Source organism: Salvelinus namaycush, chromosome 22 (assembly GCF_016432855.1).
Source record: "Salvelinus namaycush isolate Seneca chromosome 22, SaNama_1.0, whole genome shotgun sequence".
Classification (NCBI taxonomy): domain Eukaryota; kingdom Metazoa; phylum Chordata; class Actinopteri; order Salmoniformes; family Salmonidae; genus Salvelinus; species Salvelinus namaycush.
In genome coordinates this window covers 24,114,622-24,131,757 of record NC_052328.1, presented here as the reverse complement: position 1 = coordinate 24,131,757, position 17,136 = coordinate 24,114,622, and the positions used below count along the sequence as shown (strand labels likewise).

General features: G+C 42.3%; 1 protein-coding gene across 1 annotated transcript in view; it reads right to left on the bottom strand.

The window, feature by feature from the left end:
• Positions 1-14,385, bottom strand: part of LOC120017944 (ryanodine receptor 2-like) — an 80,150-nt gene extending 65,765 nt beyond the window's left edge. Inside the window, exons 1-17 of the mRNA XM_038960903.1 lie at positions 14,338-14,385; positions 10,593-10,712; positions 10,385-10,489; positions 10,201-10,293; positions 9,955-10,033; positions 9,683-9,795; positions 9,288-9,411; positions 9,044-9,140; positions 8,842-8,916; positions 8,411-8,567; positions 8,123-8,287; positions 7,823-7,944; positions 7,417-7,600; positions 7,132-7,267; positions 6,874-6,969; positions 6,517-6,635; positions 6,281-6,414 (exon numbers count right to left, since the gene is read on the bottom strand). Of these exons, the coding sequence (XP_038816831.1) occupies positions 6,281-6,414; positions 6,517-6,635; positions 6,874-6,969; positions 7,132-7,267; positions 7,417-7,600; positions 7,823-7,944; positions 8,123-8,287; positions 8,411-8,567; positions 8,842-8,916; positions 9,044-9,140; positions 9,288-9,411; positions 9,683-9,795; positions 9,955-10,033; positions 10,201-10,293; positions 10,385-10,489; positions 10,593-10,712; positions 14,338-14,385 (1,967 nt within the window). The remainder of the gene's footprint in view (positions 1-6,280; positions 6,415-6,516; positions 6,636-6,873; positions 6,970-7,131; positions 7,268-7,416; positions 7,601-7,822; positions 7,945-8,122; positions 8,288-8,410; positions 8,568-8,841; positions 8,917-9,043; positions 9,141-9,287; positions 9,412-9,682; positions 9,796-9,954; positions 10,034-10,200; positions 10,294-10,384; positions 10,490-10,592; positions 10,713-14,337) is intronic.
• Positions 14,386-17,136: the final 2,751 nt, after the last annotated feature.

Here is a 17,136-nt window from a genome sequence, read left to right as displayed (position 1 = left end):
ACAGGCAGCAGAGAACTGGCTAAGTAATAATAATAAGTAAGTAATCCTTCTAACCCCCCCCTCCCCCCCCTTAAAAGAGTTAGATGCACTATTGTAAAGTGGTTGTTCCACTGGATATCATAAGGTGAATGCACCAATTTGTAAGTCGCTCTGGATAAGAGCGTCTGCTAAATGACTTAAATGTAAATGTAACTGGAAGGAAAGGCGGCCAAATGAGGTGTTGGCTTTTGGGATGATCAGTGAGATATACCTGCTGGAGCGCGTGCTACGGGTGGGTGTTGTTATCGTGACCAGTGAACTGAGATAAGGCAGAGCTTTACCTAGCATGGACTTATAGATGACCTGGAGCCAGTGGGTCTGGCGACGAATATGTAGCGAGGGCCAGCCGACTAGAGCATACAGGTGGTGGGTGGTATAAGGTGTTTAAGTAACAAAACGGATGGCACTATGATAAACTGCATCTAGTTTGCTGAGTAGAGTATTGGAAGCTATTTTGTAGATGACATCGCCGAAGTCGAGGATCGGTAGGATAGTCAGTTTTACTAGGGTAAGTTTGTCGGCGTGAGTGAAGGAGGCTTTGTTGCGAAATAGAAAGCCGATTCTTGATTTGATTTTTGATTGGAGATGTTTAATATGAGTCTGGAAGGAGAGTTTACAGTCTAGCCAGACACCTAGGTATTTATAGATGTCCACATATTCTAGGTCGGAACTGTCCAGGGTGGTGATGCTAGTCGGGTGGGCGGGTGCAGGCAGCGAACGGTTGAAAAGCATGCATTTGGTTTTACTAGCGTTTAAGAGCAGTTGGAGGCCACGGAAGGAGTGTTGTATGGCATTGAAGCTCGTTTGGAGGTTAGATAGCCCAGTGTCCAAGGAAGGGCCAGAAGTATACAGAATGGTGTCGTCTGCGTAGAGGTGGATCAGGGAATCGCCCGCAGCAAGAGCAACATCATTGATATATACAGAGAAAAGAGTCGGCCCGAGAATTGAACCCTGTGGCACCCCCATAGAGACTGCCAGAGGACTGGACAACATGCCCTCCGATTTGACACACTGAACTCTGTCTGCAAAGTAGTTGGTGAACCAGGCAAGGCAGTCATCAGAAAAACCGAAGCTACTGAGTCTGCAGTACTGTCTTTTATCGATGGCGGTTATGATATCGTTTAGTACCTTGAGCGTGGCTGAGGTGCACCCGTGACCGGCTCGGAAACCGGACTGCACAGCGGAGAAGGTACGGTGGGATTCGAGATGGTCAGTGATCTGTTTATTAACTTGGCTTTCGAAGACCTTAGATAGGCAGGGCAGGATGGATATCGGTCTGTAACAGTTTGGGTCCAGGGTGTCTCCCCCTTTGAAGAGGGGGATGACCGCGGCAGCTTTCCAATCCTTGGGGATCTCAGACGATATGAAAGAGAGGTTGAACAGGCTGGTAATAGGGGTTGCGACAATGGCGGCGGATAGTTTCAGAAATAGAGGGTCTAGATTGTCAAGCCCAGCTGATTTGTATGGGTCCAGGTTTTGCAGCTCTTTCAGAACATCTGCTATCTGGATTTGGGTAAAGGAGAAGCTGGGGACGCTTGGGCGAGTAGCTGCGGGGGGGGCGGAGCTGTTGGCCGAGGTTGGAGTAGCCAGGTGGAATTCATGGCCAGCCGTTGAGAAATGCTTGTTGAAGTTCCTCACTACTTTCAGCAACTGGACAAAAGACTTATGACACTGGAGCACTTGTTTGTCTTATAGTGACTGGTCTAACAGATATTAGTTTAATTCGTTTGTTTGTTTCTTATTTTGTTTGTTTGTTTTGCTAGAGGGAATTGTTTGTTTTTTTGTTCAGGAGGGATGAATAAAGGGGTAATGGTGATACTGTTAGCGCCCTATTCAATAAACATTAAAACAATTGAAAACTTTAAAGACGAAAAGCAATCAGATGTGGAGGGCTTAAATAAAAACATGTCAGATGAAACTAGATAGATTTTTTAAATCAGAATGATTTAATGTTGATGTGTAGTGGAATGTGGTAGGCTAGTACTTCTTATTCCTGTATACTGAGCCAGGTCTTATTGATGATGAAATACAAATAGTTATTTCTTACATTTTAAATGTGATACTGTTGGCCATAAAGCTGTTTTAATCACTACCTCAATATCAACTGATTATGACATTACAGTTGATGATGTTAGAAAGAACCATGCCATCACAAGAGAATGAAGATTCTAATTCAGGAGAACATCAGTTGAAACGGCATTCTGTCAGTTCTTTCAACAGAGAGCAGAAACCATAAAGATAGCTATGTATCCTGATTATCATAGCCTAGCAATATCCAGTACAGAGCAACAAAGAGTAATAGAGTAAGCACTCATTCCTAAATATTTAGCGAAACGCTCCATGTTGGTACTGAAAAAGTATTTAACTTGGTACTGAAAAAGTATTTAACTATCAAACACTGGTATGAAATAATACTAAAATCAGTGTTTCCGCTGCAGTCAGTTAGCTGTGGCGCTGCGCCATTGCAAAATCATTGACACCATGGCAAAAAAATATAGAACATTAACTAATATTTCTGCTGAGGCACTTTGAAGTGGCTACAACAGTCCACATTTACCTTTCCTCTGCAAACAAAACGAGTAATGAATAAAATAAATCTGACAACCCCATTGTAGAATAGTTTATCTATTTACCTAGTCAGCTTGTTGTGTGTTCTATGAGAGAAATATTCCTCTCGAGGTGCATTCAAGTTACGAGTGCCATAGGGAGGGAAATATGCATTCTGACAAGCACTCAATGTACAACAATTCTTCTAATCGCGGGAAAACAGCAGTTCTGCTCTCTTCCTGATGGCATTTTCTATTGCCTTAGCCACGTGGTTTCATATTATCATATTGAAATGATCATAAAAATATGATAACTAATTTCAATCAAATGCTCATCTTCTCTGTATATTTGATGGTGAAGGATGTAATTATGTGGTCACTGGCATTGGTTTTATTGGTATGGTCATCATTACTTTAACGACATCTCTGATATGTGTACCATATAATATCATCATTTTATAACATGGCATTGTTGAATACTCGTTTCTGATTGGCTTGAAGGCATTATGGAGCGTGCATTATTTCCCTATAACGCACAGTATATTTGCACGGCACAATTCAATGGCTATAGTTCATACATGTTCTATGCTGCTTTTGAAAGCAAAAGTAAAACTGAAAACATTATTGCCATTTGATTGATGGTTAGCTAAACTAGCAGGTCTGTTTGTTTGGTAACCAAGGCAACAACTGTCACTATCTAGAAACTTGTTAGCTACTTCAGTGGATGTTGAACACATTTCTACCTGCAATTGAACACATTGCTAGTGGCAAATGTGTTCAATTATAGCTATGGTATAAAAGGGCTAATCAACTCTGGGCTCTATGCGTTCTCTGGAAAATAATACAACTCCGTGGAAGGTTGGCTCCACTCCACGTCATTCATTATGTCCCAGAGAACGCATAGACCATTGTTGATTATCCCTTAAATATTTGTATGACGTGTACACCGCTGCACAGAACTATAGTCATGGTTATCAAACATTATGTCAGAATGACGTCATGAGATTGTTGACAAAGTAACTGTAGAATAAAAGTGTCTATGGCAACATGACCCAGTGCAATATCACAATGTAATTCTAATTTTATAGAGACTAGAAAACATATAAGCAATAGCACTACGAGAGTGAGTGCTCCCTGACGGTTGTAGATGGTGGACGAGCTGAGAAAGGAGTTGGTGGGACAGGAGGAAAGTGTGACAGAACGAGAGAGGAAGGTAGAGGAAAAGAGACAGAGAGAAGACAGGAGAATGATGGAAATGGAGACTATTGCCGAGATCAGGGAGACAGAGGGCAGAAATGGAGAGAGAGAAACTAAAAAGGGAGAAGAAGATAAAGAGGGAGTTGGGCAGGAAGAGGGATGATCTCCAGAAAGAGATGTAGAGTTCCCTCGATCAAAGGGTACAAGAAGAAAAAAGGAGGTTGGAGATGGAGAAAATGGCAGAGGAGATGAGAGAAGAAGAGGCTGGGACCTCTAGAGAAATAAGTGATGGTGAGAGAGATGGAGGGAGCATCTGAGCCTTGCAGGGATGGAGAAAAAGTAATGAAAATGAAGGAGAGGAGATAGGTGGACCAAGCAAAGCAGGACAACATTTAAGGAGAGGAAGATTGACAAGTGCTGTGGGAGCATTAAGAGCAGAGAGAAGAAGCAGGGGAGCGGTGAAAATATAAAGAGCTGTGGGAGTGACAGAGACGTTGCTCGTGAATCTGCCTTTGAGAGCTCAGAAGATAAAGAGCAGTCAAGTGTTGAAATGGAAAACGAGAATATCAAGGGAAAGGGAAAATCTTCACCAGGTGGTTTCCTAAGTAATGGTGAATTGACAGAAACAGAGGGGTGGTGAGAAGGAATTAAAAAAAATATATATATATATTAAAATATAAAAAGTAGTTTACTACCACAAAAACATCCCTTATCATTTCTGAATTATAAATGGTTAATCAACAGAATGTCATGATTTGGTTTCACTAACTCCATAAATCATTGACAGCTGAGATCCTGTCAAATTACTAGTCACAATTTACATGTAACGAACTAAGGTGTTTTGGTGACACTTTCACAGAAGCTGTTTCTCTTTAAATAACAATGGCAATACTTGGGAATAAAATGTACAGTTGAAGTCAGAAGTTTACATACACTTAGGTTGGTCATTAAAACTCATTTTTCAACCACTCCAAAAATATCTTGTTAACAAACTATAGTTTAGGCAAGTCGGTTAGGACATCTACTTTGTGCATGACACAAGTAATTTTTCCAACAATTGTTTACAGACAGATTATTTCACTTATAATTCACAGTATCACAATTCAAGTGGGTCAGAAGTTTACACGCACTAAGTTGACTGTGCCTTTAAACAGCTTGGAAAATTCCAGATAATTGTCATGGCTTTAGAAGCTTCTGATAGGCTAATTTACATAATTTGAGTCAATTGGAGGTGTACCTGTGGATGTATTTCAAGGCCTACCTTCAAACTCTGTGCCTCTTTGCTTGACATCATGGGAAAATTAAAAAAAATCCACCAATACCTCAGAAGAAAAATTGTAGACCTCCACAAGTCTGGTTCATCCTTGGGAAAAATTTCCAAACAACTGAAGGTACCACGTTCATCTGTACAAACAAAGTACGCAAGTATAAACACCATGGGACCACGCAGCCGTCATACCGCTCATGAAGGAGAAGCGTTCTGTCTCCTAGAGATGAACGTACTTTGGTGCGAAAAGTGCAAATCAATCCCAGAACAACAGCAAAGGACATCGTGAAGATGCTGGAGGAAACAGGTACAAAAGTATCTATATCCACAGTAAAACGAGTCCTATATCGACATAACCTGAAAGGCCGCTCAGCAAGGAAGAAGACACTGCTCCAAAACCGCCATAAAAAAGCCAGACTACGGTTTGCAACTGCACATGAGGACAAAGATCATACCTTTTGGAGAAATGTCCTCTGGTCTGATGAAACAAAAATAGAACTGTTTAGCCATAATGACCAGCGTTATGTTTGGAGGAAAAAGGGGGATGCTTGCAAGCCGAAGAACACCATCCCAACCGTGAAGCACGGAGGTGGCAGCATCATGTTGTGGGGGTGCTTTGTTGCAGGAGGGACTGATGCACTTTACAAAATAGATGGCATCATGAGACAGGAAAATGACCCCAAGCATACTTCCAAAGTTGTGGCAAAATGGCTTAAGGATAAAAAAGTCAAGGTATTGGAGTGGCCATTACAAAGCCCTGACCTTAATCCTATAGAACATTTGTGGGCAGAACTGAAAAAGCGTGTGCGAGCAAGGAGGCCTACAAACCTGACTCATTTAAACCAGCTCTGTCAGGAGGAATGGGCCAAAATTCTTATTGTGGGAAGGCTACCCAAAACATTTGACTCAAGTTAAACAATTTAAAGGCAATGGTACCAAATACTAATTGAGTGTATGTAAACTTCTGACCCACTGGGAATGTGATGAAAGAAATAAAAGCTGAGATAAATCATTCTCTCTACTATTTTTCTGAGATTTCACATTCTTAAAATAAAGTGGTGATCCTAACTGACCTAAGACATGGAATTTTTACTAGGATTAAATGTCAGGAATTGTGAAAAACTGAGTTTAAATGTATTTGGCTAGGTGTATGTAAACTTCTGACTTCAACTGTATGTATTAACGAATGGAAATGTCAGTGTGAGTCAGAGGGTGAATAATGGTTGTGTACCTGGTGACCTGGTTGACGAGGCGAGTCTGGAGAAGCAGGTCTCGCTCTGGTAGCAGGTTATCACAGATCAGATGCTGGTTGGAACGCACTGCCATACCATGACACACACAGAGAGAACACAGCACATCCAGGACCTGGGATAAAACCATACACAGGTTAATATGTCAAGAAATCAGGTTAATATTTCAATAAAACACAATTATTTAACAGAGAAAAGGTACTGAGAGTGTACGTACCTTGTGGTTCCGCCCATGCTTATCCAGTAGAGAGATGATGGATTTAATGTGTCCTTCCCTTATAAAGTTGAGAGTCTCAGGACTCTCTACAAGGACACAGTGTAAAACCTCCAGGACACCTACACAACAGACACAACTTAGTCGCAGCATCTACATGTAAAATCTAATGTGTGTCACCCCTTTACGGAAAAACCACATGTATTTCACGTGATCACATGTGAATTGTTCCAAAAACACATGTTTTCACGTGAAATCATGTGATTTTCCACATGTGAAATCATGGGGTTTTTCTGAAAGGGACCATTCTTGTCCTAAGAGGTCATGGGTAAAAGTAGAACCCCAAAATGATGCACTTACCAGTGGAGGCCTCCAGTCCCTCCAGCCTGCTCACCAGCCAGTCCAGGGAGCCTGAGAACTGGGCACAGTTCCTGCGATTTCCCCTGATAAGAGCAGCTGGAGGGGAATAGAAAACAAAGGATGAAACTAAGTATGACTTTTTACTTGTAGATCTATACAGATTTCCCATGCATCATTTTTATAGTCAGTCGAATGTGGGGTGGTAGTGCATGAAGTTCTTATACACAGAGTATTTAATGCTGAGTGGGTCATTCTCACCCAGTAGTTCATAGAAGGAGTTGAGGATGTTCTCCCAGTCATCTCCTGCCTCCTTCCCAGCAGCTGCAGCAAAATGAGAGGCACTGCTGTATAGGTGTAAACGGTCAATACAGTCAAGAACTAAACCGATGACCCCCTGAAAGAGAAAGAGATATCAAGAGATAAAATAGCACATTTCCGAACAAAAACATCCTTGAACCATACAGATGCAGAAAACGTATTTTGTCATGCCACTTCTGGGGACAATAGATTCAAGGGCCCCAAGGCTAAAGAAATCACTATTACCTCCTCTTGAAATAGATTCTGTCTGTTCTTCAGAGCTCGCACACTGTTCTGCCTAGCCTCATGTCCTAGCCCCTCCCCAGGTGGCTGGAGGTAGCCAATCAGATCCTGCAAACTTAGGGCCACTGTCTCTAGTGGCAGGTTTAAGGAGGGGGTGTTCGCTCGCTGACTGAGACCATCAAGTCTCCTAAAAACAAGAGAGGAGATTGAGAGAAGATAGAAAATTTCCAAGATTTTCCAATACTTTTTGTCCAGGCCTTGCTAGTACGAGCCCAAATGTCCACAAACTACACAATGGCTCCATCATTTACACTCTGCACTCTCAACCAATCACACTGTTACCTCAGCTAAATCCCTCACTTGGGGAACCCAGTTAGCCAGGTTCCTAGAGGGCTGTGTGATGGCCTACCTGATGAAGCCTGTGAAGAGGAGGACGGTGCTGCGGATGAGTCTGGCCGTGTGGGACTCCTCCCACTGAGAACGGGACAGGCTCAGACCGTCATCCATGTGACCCTCACTGTGCATAATGGCCTGGAGAAAAGGTCATAGGACAATGTGACAATAAAACACAATACAGTACACATTTAACAGAAAAAAAGTAAACAACTAAAAGCTACGCATATGTCCAAGCAATGACTCAAATACTGAGTAAGCCTACAGTGTGATGAAGTTCAGCAGAAATTAGTACTGGAAAAATACATTATATTACCTTGCGCTGCACTGCTCCCAAGCGGGCACACTTGGCATCAATGGCTTGATAGGTGAGCCACAGACCAGAGTCCACATGCTGGACGTAGCACATGGAGTCTCCATACTTGATCTCTGAGGCACCCATACCATCAATGTCCTTCTTTGGGCCACATTCTAGCTTCTCCTAAAGAGTGATGTGGAAATGTAATTCTGATCACCATCAACAATTGACACCGCTGGTTATCAGATTTGGTCTATGTATTTGGGGTAGGCAAAAAAACTATGAATTTGGCATTTGACCTCAGACCTTGGAGGGTCGGAAGCAGAAGGATGTGGACTTCACGTCAGCCCTCTCCCTGTCCACCAGGTGAAGGCCTCTCTCCTCGGTCAGACTCAGGTACCTCCCTGTGGTGACATGGCGGAGCCGGAATGGCTGACCCCAGCGTGTGTGGCTACTACTCCAGCTGTTGGAAATAGTTGTTATGCTCAGTCAGTTAGAGCTCAGTCAGTATGCAGTAAGTGCATGGAGCTATGGCAGCAGCGGTAAGGAGAGGGAGGAATGCTGTCCTCACTCAAATAATATAATTATTTTTGCCTTATCTTACCGTTACCACTCTACCTGACCAAATACAAGTGAGCGTATCTTTAACGACCACAGATACACATGCCTGCATCTTATGGGGTGGATTTGGAAAATCAGTGTATGAAGGGTATGGGAAAAAGATGTGAGAGACTTACGCAACACGCAGGATCTCGAGCCTCCAGAGAGAGCGGGCATGACTGGACACTGCTCCACCCTCGTAGTGCACCACCCTAAGGACATGAGAGAGAGCAAGAGAATGAGCGATGAGAGAGCACAGGCTTGCATGAGTGAATGATTGGGAGCATTTAAATAATCAAAATGCTTGGTCGTGTGTATGGGTGTGACTCTGGGACTTACTTGCGTAGCTCCTCCCCCTGGTCTGTAGATGGGACAGTCAGACATTCGTCTGTGTGTCCATGCAGCAGCCTCAACGTGTCCCCTCCCTTCAGATACCCTACGATTAGCACACAAAGGAAAGTCAAGGATTACAATCAAGAAATAACACGTAATAATATCCAATATACAGTACACTCCCAAAATGGCAGGGTTGTAATGTGCATTTAGGTTGTGTTCTCTGTATTGACAGAAAGAGGCAACCTGCCTTGAGCAACTCCACTCCCAGAACAGATGGGGGCGACCCTCCAGAGGGTCTGCTGGAAGGCTGCGTCCACAATGAGGCTGCCACTCTCACTCGTATTGTCTATCACACTCCCATAGGACAAATGCTGCAGGGAAACAACCAAGACAAGAGCCTTAACAAGATCATGACAGTTATGGAGAATCAAGAGAGATCAGGATTTACAAGGATTTCACATAATGGAAACCGTTTCTAAATAAACCATCCATAAAGTGGCTGCTATTTTTCTGGGGTCTATTTCAGACACTATTGAAGTTTATTCAAACATTAGCACTTTAGCTATTTATCTCCTCTTTGAAGGGTACCTGCCTTGTCTGCCATCTCATTATATCTCTACATGCACTTCTCTGGTCACTCACCAGGTATCTCTCAGATGACACACTGACCAGGATGAGGTCGTCCCCGACACGGACCTTCTCCCCCTCTGACCTCTGCTTGGATGCAGGGTGAATGGTCCACCAGCATGCCTCACCTGGACACACAGGTAATTTGTATGGAATGTGGTTGATTGCCAGAACAAAGGGCATACTACTCATAGGCCTACTGAATTGATATCTAAACATCATCAAAACAAGCACTTTCTGATGTTCCACCAAGCACTGGAACACATCTTTAAAATGATGTGAAATACCTGTTTTATCATCCTGCAGACCAACATCAAACGCTAGCTTATCTGTCGAAGACTGGGATGTGGACAAACAGCAAAGATACTGAAGAAGAAGAAAACGTAGAAAGGTCCATTTAAACCTTGAACAACCCCTTATGACTGGAATAAACGGCATAATCAAACACACAGGTTTCCTCATGGGATTTACACAACCAAAATGAAAAGTCTTAGTTCTCCAGACAGATACTGTGATTGGTTGAGAAAGCTCACCATCCTGCTGTAGGAGTGTATGAGCAGTACAGCATGACCGTAGAGGAGGGTGCGATGACCACCTCCCTGACCAGCCTGCACAACACAACATAACTACAGCTCTTATTAGAACACAACCATGAACCATGACTTCACAGAAATCCATTATAGTTAGGCTAGAATGAGACCCAAGCTGTTAGCTCACCCCTGCTGCTTGGTCCTCCCTGTTAGCCAGCATCTCCTGCAGAGCTCTGACAGACAGACACTGGGCCAGCACAAAGGAACACACCGACAGGTCTGGAGGAACATTCTGGGGAACACAGTGCACATACTCCTGATTAATCAGAATCTTATCAATCCTCTGATCTGGCATTCTCTGATTCCAAAGACCATGCTGTGGGATGAAGCTATACCTTGCAGTTGGAGGTGGACTCCAGACAGCAGAGTCTGCAGCCAAAGCCCTCTGCAGCCAGGCACAGTTTCAGATGCTCCTGTTGGGATGTGAAGATGCACTGCAGCACCACCTCATCATTCTGACAGAGGCAGGGGCACATAGTATACCACATTGCTGTTAATAAATATTGTGAGCTAGTTGTTTTCACCTGAAAAACATTCAATGAAACTGACAGAAATAATTTCATGCTGTAAAATGAACTTAGACAGTACTTCAACATTGTATAACAGTGAGTGGTTAACTCCTTTTTAAAGTGCACTCCAAGGGAATCAGGTCACAGCCATATAAGGAGAGCTGAGAGACTGTGGAGAGAGGAGGGACTAGCAGCCAGACTGGAACACCTCTCAGTGCCCAGGGCATGATGCCACCACTGAGGTGTCACTGTTGTCTGACCCCTGCCTCACACTCCATTCCACCCTACTATCAGCAACCTCTGGACTTTATCAGTCCCGCTGCACAGTAGAACCACTTAGGGACCTAACTGAATAAGGAATAGGGCTCAGAGCTGGCTGAGGTCAAGAATGCCATTTCCACTCAGGCCATAAATAAAAAAAGGTCAATATCCCATAAGCTTTCAAAGGGTCTGAATTGGATCCTGACCTCAATCATGCATTGCAGAGTCAGTCAGGTCAGGGCAGAGAGGCTAACATGGCCCATCACAAGTTCTTTACGAACAGAGATAAGGGCCACAGCCAAATCAGTTTTCCCCATATTAATTTAACAGCAGCGGGCCACCACTTCTAAATTATTGCCACCACTCCAAAAAACATTGTAAAAAAATATAATAGTTGGTCAAATGTGTTCAGTGTAAACTTAAATGACTAAAACCAGAAATACAGTATTCCCACCCCTGAGTCAATAATTTGTTGAAGCACCTTTGGCAGCGATTACATCTGTGAGTTTTTCTGGTTAAGTCTCTTAGAGCTTTCCCACACCTGGATTGCGCAACATTTGCCCATTTATTATTTTCTAAATTCTTCAAGCTCTGTCAAATTGGTTGTTGATCATTGCTAGACAACCATTCTCCTGTCTTGCCACAGATTTTCAAGTCGATTTAAGTCAAAACTGTAACTCAGACACTCAGGAACATTCACTGTCTTCTTGGTAAGCAACTCCAATGTAGATTTGGCCTTGTGTTTCAGGTTACTGTCCTGCTGAAAGGTGAATTCATTTCCCAGTGTCTGGTGGAAAGAAGACTGAACCAGGTTTTCCTCTAGGATTTTGCTGTTGCTTAGCTCCATTCCATTTATTTTTTATCCTGAAAAACTCCCCAACAATTACAAGCATACGCAGCTAACACTATGCTTGAAATTATGGAGAGTGGTACTCAGTAATCTGTTGTATTGGATTTGCCCCAAACATATAACTTTGTATTCAGGGCAAAAAGTGAATTGCATTCCCACATTTTTTGCATTATAACTTTAGTGCCTTGTTGCAAACAGGATGCATGTTTTGGAATATTTTTATTCTGTACAGGCTTCCTTCTTTTCACTCTGTCAATTAGGTTAATATTGTGGTGTAACTACAATGTTGTTGATCCATCCTCAGTTTTCTTCTATCACAGTCATTTTAAAGTCACCATTGGCCTCATGGTGAAATCCCTGAGCAGTTTCCTTCCTCTCCGGCAACTATGTTAGGAAGGACGCCTGTCTCTTTGTGGTGACTGGGTGTATTGATAGTCCATTCAAATTGTAATTAATAACTTCACCCTGCTCAAAGGTATATTCAATGTCTGCCTTTTTTATTTGTACCCATCTACCAATAGGTGCCCTTCTTTGCGAGGCATTGGTGTCACACCCTGGCCTCTGTTATATTGATTTTCTTTATTAGTTTAGTTAGGTCAGGGTGTGACATGGGGGATGTTTGTGTGTTTTGTCTAGTTTAGGGTGTGTGTATTGTTTAGGGGGGTTTTGTAGAATGTATGGGGTTGTGTTCAGTGTAGGTGTTTAGGAAAGTCTATGGTTGCCTGGTTTGGTTCTCAATCAGAGACAGCTGTTTATTGTTGTCCCTGATTGGGAGCCATATTTAAGGCAGCCATAGGCTTTAGGTGTTGTGGGTAATTGTCTATGTCTAAACGTTAGTAGCGTGTGTGTGTGCGCACTTTCGTTTTGTAGCTTCACGTTTGTTGTTTTTTTGTATAGTTTGTAAAAGTGTTTCGTTTCGTGTTCATCTTCGTTATATAATAAAAGGGAAGATGTTTTCATATCACTCTGCGTATTGGTCCGATCCATGCACCTCCTCAGACGAGGAGGAGAACGAACGTGACAATTGGAAAACCTCCCTGGTCTTTGTGGTTGAATCTTTGTTTGAAATTCACTGCTCGACTGGAAGACGTTACAGATAATTGTATATGTGGGGTACAGAGATGAGGGAGTAATTAAAAAATCATGTTAAACACTATTACTGCACAGGGAGTGAATCCATGCAACTTATTATGTGACTTGTTAAGCACATTTTAATGATGAACTTATTTAGGCTTGCCATAACAAAGGGGTGAATACTTATTGACTCAAGACATTTCAGCTTTTCATTTTTAATGAATTTGTACAAATTTATAAAAACCTAATTCAACTTTGACATTATGGGGTATTGTGTAGGCCAGTGACAAAAAATCTCCATTTAATCTATTTTAAATTCAGGCTGTAACACAACAAAATGTGTAAAAAGTCAAGGGGTTGGAATACTTTGAAGGCACTGAAAGAACACCGCGTAAGCCATGACAAAATGTGTAGAATTGCAGGAAATTAGCTTTAAACTGCACATGTTCTTTCAGCCCCTTGGCAAATGTTCTCTCAACTTTGCCACCACTGCTGAAAAAAATCATAGGGGAAACACTGAAAATGAACTGCATAAAGTTACTTAGTTTCAGAAACTTTTAGTATGGTCTGAGAGACCATAATGCCTGAACCAGTATCTGTCACCACGGCCCTCACCAGTCAACCGAAGCATGTGACTGTCCCACACAGCATCAACCAGCACTCCACTAGTGACATGTCTTTATCAGAGAGCTGAGATACCAAGCCATGAGAGGACTCACAACCACAGAGAATGATAGGCCTCCATCATTCTCTGTGGTTGAAAATACAGTTAAAAATAGAACAAATGCTTAAGCTCAATTTACTGTAGCCCAAGTAGTTGCACAGAAAAAATAAATAAACTAATATATTTCTACAAAAATAGGTTAATGAGTTTGAATTTGGAGTAAAGGTTAGCAATTAATTTGTCAGTGACAAAAAAAAAGAAATAAATGGTTGTTGTTATTCGCTCAAATGAGAGGAGAGCAATAGAGAGTAACAATTCTGGAACTCTTGCTTCATTAGCAAACAAAACATGTCATGGTAGCCAACACACAGTTAGTTTTAAAGACAAGTAATGGCCATTCAATACAGCCTAGTAACTTTCAAATAGACCAAAAATTAACAGTTTCTACTCTAAACTCTATCATGAAAACAAAGGTTTGGCTTTTCTTATTTGTTTAAGAAGTTTTCAAACAAGTGAGTGACCGTGGGAAAAAGTTAACAAGTAAAAAAGCATGTAACGTTACACCTGATAATTGTGGCCGAATGTACCAGTGATTATTATACACCTGTAAATGTTTCAATTTCTGGCTACCGTATCGATGCCCTGCATAACCCAACCTTCTTCCAATTTTGCCGCAAATGCCACCACCAGAGTTAAATACTCCGTAGCATTAGCCTACTTACCGTACGTAGAAATTGGATTTCATCTTCGCTTTCTCCTGATTCAGCCATGTCCGAATATGTAAAGCAGTTCACTGTCTGTAGAAGGCCTAGTTGAAAAATAATCTGTGAGATTGACCAACGCTCATTGGATGGCGCTTTATCATTTTTGACCCAGCGCGCGCTTGGCAGGTAAAAATAGGCTACAGTCTACCATTGTCCACGACCACGCACGTGCATCGACCAACCTGCGCAATTCCGTGCATTAAAAGCGCAATCTGCTAAATTTACTGTTGCTCAATAGTTTGGCCACCCACATCTCTCATTGTCAAGGCGCACAATATCTCACAGGCAGCCAATGGAGGTGATAGGACAGGTAGCCCTATATATACCACATGAGGCAAGACGATTTATTGAATAGTGCAGAGTAGGCCTAATGAATAAGACTTGCCACAGCAAGAGTTCCCACTTTAAATATTGTAAAAATGATTTATTGTTATCAGTAGCAACCCTTCATTCAGGGTGACCTCACCTGTTTGAGCCCCACCGTTTTTTTTTTGTTGTTACCTGTTTTGCATGTTATTTTGGAATTAATACATGTCACATATCAGTTTGCAAACAATGTAAACAAAAAAAAATACAAAAAACTTTTGAGTTAATAAAGTCGCATACAAATATGGTCTCGTTTTTGCTTTCTTGAGTTAAGCAGCTTCAAAATGCAGGTGTTCCAGCCTAGCTCAGTGCTTTCTGTGGTGGTGGGGCAACCAACAGAAAAAACAGAGTGTAAGAGTTGGTAATGTTCTCTAGTTGCTCAGTGATTGGCTCAGTGTTCTGTCACTCATGGGGACACTACGTCACCGCAAAATCTACGGGGAGAGCTCAACAGCATTCTTACACCTTGCCCAAACCGGCTGCGCGCGTGCGCCATCGTGCGCTATCGTGCATAAATTTATTTTGCCCCCCCACACCAAACGCGATCACGACACGCAGGTTAAAATATCAAAACAAACTCTGAACCAATGACATTAATTTGGGGACAGGTCGAAAAGCATTAAACATGTATGGTAATTTAGCTAGTTAGCTTGCACTTGCTAGCTAACGTTAATTTGTCCTATTTAGCTAGCTTGCTGTTGCTAGCTAATTTGTCCTGGGATATAAACATTGAGTTGTTATTTTACCTGAAATGCACAAGGATCTCTACTCCGACAATTAATCCACACATAAAACAGCCAACCGAATCATTTCTAGTCATCTCTCCTCCTTCCAGGCTTTTTCATCGTTTAAATTATATGGGGATCGCATCTAAACTTTCATTGTATTACCACGACTACCGGCAAAACAGTCTTTCTATCACCCACGTGGGTATAACCAATGAGGAGATGGCACGTGGGTACCTACTTCTATAAACCAATGAGGAGAAGGGAGAGGCAGGACTTGCAGCGCGATCTGCGTCAGAAATAGGAATGAGTTCTAATTTAGCCCTTGGCGTCGCAGACGCTCGTTGGCGCGCGCGAGCAGTGTGGGAGCAATAATTGAATAACATGGATTTCTAAATTTATTTTGCGACGCTCGCGCACGCGACGTGTCCGGTCTGGTCAGCATGTTACATAGGTATTCCTTTTGTCCAGGTGGGCGATGGCAATGTGGAGTGCAATAGTGATTGCATCATCTGTGGATCTGTTGGGACGGTATACGAATTGGAGGGGGTCCAGGGTGTCTGGGATGATGGTGTTGATGTGAACCATGACCAGCCTTTCAAATAATTTCATAGCTATAAACATGTGCTACGGGTGTAGGAGTAAATGAGACACATGGATAACATATAAAGGCATAGGACAGCTGAACATTAAAAAAACAGACCACATGAAGAGAAGAGACACATAGTCTGCTGATTCCACTAAAGACACACATACCAGAGAAATATGCGCCTAGGGCAACTGGACACACTAGACATATAGTCTGCTGATTTCATTAAGAGACACACATACCAGAGAAATATGCGCCTAGGGCAACTGGACACACTAATGATAAGAAGAGACACATAGTCTGCCGATTCCAATAAGGGCACACATACCAGAGAACATACTGAGGCACTGAATTAAAAAGATAATGGTGACAGGAAGAATTAGGGGAAGTATGCTTATTTGCATATGGGTTGGACCTATATGTTGTATGTGTATAAATGCTGGAGCCGGGGCTGGGAAGTGGTGTGTGTGTTCCGCGGGCCATTCCAGGCTTTGATATACTTTGTATTAAAAGCCTAATTGATTTCACAAGTTCTTGTCAGCGTTATATTTGAACCGATTGTCTACGACACGGGCGATACCCTGCAAGCAATAATGAGTCGTTACAACGTCCCTGGCACATCACAAAATGGTTGCCTAAAGACGTTGTGTCATGGTCCCCTAGAAGTTTTGTCTAGTTACTGATTGGTCCCAGAGGACGTTTTTTGGACATTTTGGGGATGTTGTGTCATTGTCCCCTGTAGGTTTTGTTTAGTTCACCAGGTGACATACTTGTAAAAATGTAGTAAAATGGATTTCAGTTTCCCTGCATTAAAATCACCGGCCATGAGAAATGCGACCTCTGAATGTACATTTTCTTGTTTGCTTATGGTCCTATAAAGCTCTTTGAGTGTGGTCTTAGTGCCAGCATCAGTTTGTAGTGTTAAACAGACAGCTATGAAAAATATAGATGAAAATTCTCATGGTAAATAGTATGGTCTGCAGCTTATTATGACGTATTCTAAATCAGGTAAGCAAAAACTTTAAACTTCCTTATAAACATTAGAGATCACACACCAGCTGTTGTTAACAAAGAGAC